At 38.4% G+C, this 6,000-nt stretch overlaps 2 protein-coding genes across 2 annotated transcripts in view; one reads left to right on the top strand and one right to left on the bottom strand.

The window, feature by feature from the left end:
- LRTM1 (leucine rich repeats and transmembrane domains 1) overlaps window positions 1–1,706 on the bottom strand; it is a 10,114-nt gene extending 8,408 nt beyond the window's left edge. Inside the window, exon 1 of the mRNA XM_069084368.1 lies at window positions 1,648–1,706. Within this exon, the coding sequence (XP_068940469.1) occupies window positions 1,648–1,690 (43 nt within the window). The 5' untranslated portion in view covers window positions 1,691–1,706. The remainder of the gene's footprint in view (window positions 1–1,647) is intronic.
- The window catches only part of CACNA2D3 (calcium voltage-gated channel auxiliary subunit alpha2delta 3), a 1,089,703-nt gene that overhangs the window by 932,909 nt on the left and 150,794 nt on the right, over window positions 1–6,000 (top strand). The window lies entirely within an intron of this gene.

Below are 6,000 nucleotides of genomic sequence, written 5' to 3'. Positions count from 1 at the left end.
CCAGACAGAGAGAAAGGATGGACCCAAAGTTTAGATCTTTCTTTCTTCTTTCTTTCTTTCTTTCTTTCTTTCTTTCTTTCTTTCTTTCTTTCTTTCTTTCTTTCTTTCTTTCTTTCTTTCTTTCTTTCTTTCTTTCTTTCTTTCTTTCTTTCTTTCGCTGTCACTTACCCAAACCTCAAAGCTGCTTCCTTCAATCTTTTTTTCTTTTAAAATTTTTACTGATGTGTTTTTTTTAATCATAATCATTTCCAAATCCACCCACCCTCCAACTCCAGCATCTAGTAAACCTTTCTTTATAACAAAGGTAAGACTAGTAAGCAAATGAACCCAGTGATAATATCCGACTGCATATGCTGTATTCTCAAAACATAGCCACTCTCCTCTCCAAAAAGAAAAAAAAATAATAGAATGTACATGTCTTATCTCTCTTATTGGTCATTATATTGTATTCCTCTTCATTCCTTTAGTATTCTAAGCGATGCCAATATTCAATGCACAACCTTGAAACTGAGAATCTGTCTTCGGATCTCAAACTATTTTTCACCAAAGCCCTGAACTTTATTTTGTAGAACTGTCTGAGATCAGAGGAGTTGGAGATGGATTCAGTTTTCTGAAAAGAACTCATCAAAGACTTCATTCCTTCATAGGATAATTAAAAATTCTTTCAATTTCCAGCTATCGGTCCATTCTGTGCCCTCTTCTTTCCCAAGGACCCAAGTTTCTAACAATGTCAAATGTTGTGACATCGAACAGTTATTCCCCTCCAGGGATTCACTAGCCAGTGTTGCTGTGTTGGAAGCTTAAAAATAATATCTGCTTGCAAGCAAAGCTCTTGACAATGTTTCCTTTGCCTTTGACTCAGGGAATAATACCATGTTTCTATTCAATACGCTTAGAGCTATTTCTTTTTCTTTTTTTTCTCCCTCTTTTTTAATAATCCTGTCTAATGTGCACATAGTGAGATAATGAAGACATGGAGCAATTCCTGGCAGGAAGATCCCACTTGATATATTTTGGCTGAATGGCCTTTGAACATTCAACACCCCCCTGCCACCCCACCCTGCTCCAAAGCATTCACCTCAAGTTGTCTCTGTGATTCTGTAAATAAGCTAAGTGACCTGTTTCAAAGACAAAGATCTCTCCGTCAATCTCTCTTTTAAGAGCCTTGGAAATTACAGGGCGCCCTGAGTGTTGACTGTGGAGCTCAAACATTAATTTGCAACAGGAAATCAGACCTTAAACTAGAGAATATGCTTTCAACAGAGTACACTAATCTATTAATGAAAGGCTTGTCTTTCTGTGATCATGTTCAGTTTAGACATCTCTTCCTAACTCTTATCCTGAAGACAAAAAGAGAAAAAAAAAGCAACACACAACACATGGGAACACCACCTCCTAGCTCCCCATTTAAAAAAAATGGCCCATGGCAGACCAATTAGATATCTCTGGTTTGAACTATTTTTTTCCTTCCCAGGAGTCTGAGGCTAAAAGGCATTCTGCATCTCCTTGAGTTTAGTGACCAGAAAGATCTATTTAAAAGATGGCTCTTACAAGTAGCTCCCCAATTTACCCAAACTATCCACAAGATGCCCAAACTATCCACAAGATACAGGAAATTTTCTATGAGATGATGAATTAAAATCTCACCTTTCATGGCTGGTCCTTGGAAGTTTGGCTTGTGATATTTCATCCAGTTTAATCAATGGAAAAGGAATAAGCCAAAATCACATCAGAAAGCTGCCTCTTTTTTGACCCCTTTCCTTCTCCTAATCTACCTTTGCTTTGCTTTCCTTGCTCTTAGAGGAAGGCATAATGGTAGCTTCCTGCAAACTGTTCATTGAAACAATTCTTCCTAAGGTCTCCATCTGGCCTCCAGCAGGATATCTTATTGTGCCCTTCTCTCTTTCACTGTCTCTGTCTTTGTCTCTCTGTCTCTGTCTCTGTCTCTGTCTCTGTCTGTCTCTCTTTCAATTGTCTGCCTCACTGTGAGCTCCTCTGACTCTCTCATTCACTCAACAGGGCACATATAAAGAGTGTCTGTCAAACCTTGGGGAACAGCTGTAGCATTCAAGCCATGACCTGACAGACTGGGCTTTTTGATTATTTAATCTGCTTGAAGTCCAAGGCACCAAAATAAAACCACCTTCCTAATCCTGCCTGGTTTCTACATTCTGTTGATTTATTCACTCGACTAGGTCAGAAAGTGGAATGCCTATCTAGGAGGCAGGATGAGAGGCAGCAGTGTCTGTGATATTGGGACAGCCAGAGCTAGGACTTAGCCAGCAATGGCACAGCTTTGCTGGGGCATTTGCTTGTTCATAGATCATTTGTGCAGCATTTATGGTGATTAGCTGGGTGCCAGGTCCTGCTACCCCAACATTGAAATAACAACTTGTGCTCTTGAGATACCCCAGCAAGGATACAGTGATGCCCCACCCCTCCCCTCTGCCTGCGCCTCCTCCCCAGGCCAAGATTTTCTTTTCCAGTTCAATTGACCTTTTGTGGTATGTTTCTCATAACTGTCTCTCCACCTAACTACTGTGATGCTGAGTGCTCAGCTTTCACTCATAAAATAGTTAAGGCACCCAGAGCCAGCATCAGAAACCAGTGACCCATGGCTGTTCCCTAATTAAAATGACAAGGACTGTTCCTACCAGGGATTTGAAACCCAGTGAATAAGCTACTCCGGGTTTGTGAGACATTTGCTGTTGGCTCAGTAGAGTCTTCAATGAATCTCTTCCTTCCTCCAGACATTTCTCTGGAATCTCTGTGCTTCAACAAAAGTTAACATTGTTGTGCTTATGGATCTCTAGAGATTTAAGGATTGGTGGACAGTACCAGATGAGAGAGAGAGAGAGAGAGAGAGAGAAGAAGAGGAGGAGGAGGAAAGACAGGAAGAATTAAAGAAACAAAACCATGATCTTTTAATCTTTGAAATTAATTTAACTAAAAATTGTGCCTAAATGAACTTAAGTGAGTGAGTTGATATCCAATAAAGTTTTCAATAAAATATAATTTTTAAAGTATACAAAACCAAACAAAAACCTGAAATAATTTTTACCCTGCTAGTTTTTTTTTTCTTCTTAATCTGGTGACATTGACTTTGTTTATGTAAAATTTGTTTAATTTTGTCAAATCTAAATTGATTTTTAATTTTTTTGTCAACTCTTTTTTTTTCTTTATTTGATTATTTATTTTTCCCCAACCAAAAATCTGAAATTATAATTATGATTATAATGGCAACTAACATTTAAATAATGCTTTAAGGTTTGCAAATACTTGATTGTCTTATCTGAAATGTTCCTCACAACAACCTTGTGGAGAATTTGCTATTAGTACAGTAATTTTACATGTTAAATGTTTTACAAATTTTACACATTTACAATTTAGACTGAGATCTTAACTGATTTGTTCAGAACCATACAGCTAATATGTCCTAAGAAGGACTCGGATTCTGATCATACTGATTCCAAGCCCATTGCAATATTGACTATGTATATGCCTCCTCTTCTAATCTCATGTGTTTGTATATGTATGTGCATATGCACATGTGGGCCTTGTCATGTAAGTCATGCTTATGTCTCCTATGCATTCGGAACTTACCGTGGTATATGGTATAACATGCTGGTCTAATCCTACTTGCTCCTAAACTCATTACCTACTTTGTAAATCACCTTCCCAGTCTTCTCTGGGAACCAGACCCAGAGATTTACAATCTGCTTTTCTTCCTTCTTTTCCCAAGCTGATTAACTCTGATTATTTGAATGGACAACCCTAATCTGTTCATTTTTCAGGCATGACAATCCACAAAAAAATAATAGTAACAACGTATAATTATTCTCACTCATAGGGCTCCATTGAATTGTATAATTGTATCTTTCTGGAGGAAAGCTATGATTTTCTTTTCTCCCTAGCCCCTAGCATAATGTCTCACACATAGTAGGACCTCAGTAAATGCTTGATGAATTGGTTGGAATTGAATTGAATTACACAGTGACAGAAACAGGATTGGGGAAATGGTGCTAAACTAATGGGTGCTAATTAATAGCATTAATTGACAATAGAAATGTTCAGTCTCTGCTCAGGGATAATTTTGATGCACTATTAAAGGGACAAACCATCCATTTTTTCTAGCCATATTAACAAATGAAATGAAAAATGTAAAGAAACCACATGGTTGAATCAGGAGGGAGGGGCACAGGAGATCTGAGTCAGGATCCTACCATCATGTTAAGGTAAAGGAGAGGAAAGAATACATCCAGAGCCCATAAAGCAGAAGACAGGCAGCATGTTGGCACTCCCTTTATACTGCCTTCTGCCTCAGGGATGACTCTCTGATTTTAATTTCCACTCTCCCCGACGTCTCACTTCTACTTCAACCCTTTTGATTCGTGTACTTAGAAGAATCCATGGTACCCTCCTGGCATAATTATTTGTTTTATGTTAATGTTCATTGAATCTTAATTCCAATCATACTCTTCTTCTAAATTTAAGAAGATATAAATAGTCTGAAGTTTCATTCTTTTCAAAGCTGAACACTCAGCAGTTAACATGGAGCTAGAGGGGCGGCCAGGTAGCACAGCGAGTAAGAGCACCGGCTCCAGTGTTGAGAAGACCTGGAGATCGAATCCCGGGCTCAGACACTTAGCACCCACCCAGAAACACCTGGCCATGTAACCTTGAGCAAGTTACTTAACCGCAATTGCTTAGGGGTGGCCAGGTGGCTCAGCGAGTAAGAGCACTGGCTCCAGTGTCGGGATGACCTGGATCAAATCCAGGCTCAGATACTCACCACCACACCCAGAAATAACTGGCCATGTAACCTTGAGCAAGTTACTTAACCCCAATTGCTTTAAAAAAAAAAGCATGGAGAAGGTCCTGAAAGTAATGACAGTAATTTAAATAATGAAGAAGCTAAAAATTGTGAAAATAGGAAATGGATAAAAGGGAAGATATCGACTTTGTTGTTGCCATTTCTTTGTTTCAGAGATGCAGAGCAGGGAATGAAACTAACTGAACAAAAGTGGGCCAAGTAAGACAGAGCTGGACTGGGTGATCTCTAAAGCCTCTTCCAGAACTAAATCTGTACTTATATGGGAACTAAGACTAGATATTTAAATGTGAATCATGTGTAAAGAAATGATACTAACACATGGGGTCAGAAGAGATCACTGAATGTGACTACAGAAAGGATAAAAGAAGGCCAGAAATAATGAAGGAATAAATGAAAAAAACATTTATCATGAACTTACCAAATGCTGGGCTAAGTACTAGGCAGACAAATATGAAAGCTGAGAGTTACTAGAAGGCAAACAAGCATGTTAGCAATAAAGATTTTACGTGCCAGACACCATGCTGAGAGCTGAGAACAAAAAGAAGGAAAAACAAGTTAAAAAGGGAGACAGCATGCCACAAACTAAACACAAACAAGAACTATAAAGGATAAATTGGAGATATTCAACTCAAGGAGCTTATTGTGTAATAGAGAAAGACAATGAATAGAAGAGAATGGTGTCCAGGAAGAAGTCTCCTGAAGAGGGAGATCAAAGCGATTGGTGATTAGAGTAACAGCACAGTTGACTGACTTGCAATTGCTTTGAATGGTAATTTTAATTTGATTACTGTTCTCTGAGATAAGTTGGAAAGTATGGAGAAGGGTCCTCATTCTAGCCATGGCATGGAAATGTCCAGCAATTATCATGAGAGGCATCACCTGGGCAAGATAATAAAAAATGCTCACCAATCAGCCCAGGATCTGAGGGGTAGAAAACTACCTTATTTAGTGCTTAATTTTTTTTGCTAAGTAGATTATCCTGAGACAGTTTGTAAATGAAACAAGAGAGTGGACAACAAACAGATGTCAAATGATACAGATCCTGCCACATTCTACTACCCTAGCAGTAAAAGCAGAACTACAATATATTATCTCTAACAATTGACTCTTCAATGAATTGAGAATTAGATTTACAAAGGGACTTTAAGATGAATGTAATGAGATCA

The sequence above is a fragment of the Petaurus breviceps genome, unplaced genomic scaffold (assembly GCF_028583685.1).
Source record: "Petaurus breviceps papuanus isolate PSGF00001 unplaced genomic scaffold, PetGlider_PUasm1.0 174, whole genome shotgun sequence".
In the NCBI taxonomy this organism is placed as follows: domain Eukaryota; kingdom Metazoa; phylum Chordata; class Mammalia; order Diprotodontia; family Petauridae; genus Petaurus; species Petaurus breviceps.
The sequence above is the reverse complement of the archived record's forward strand: the minus strand, read 5'-3'. Positions and strand labels throughout refer to the sequence as shown.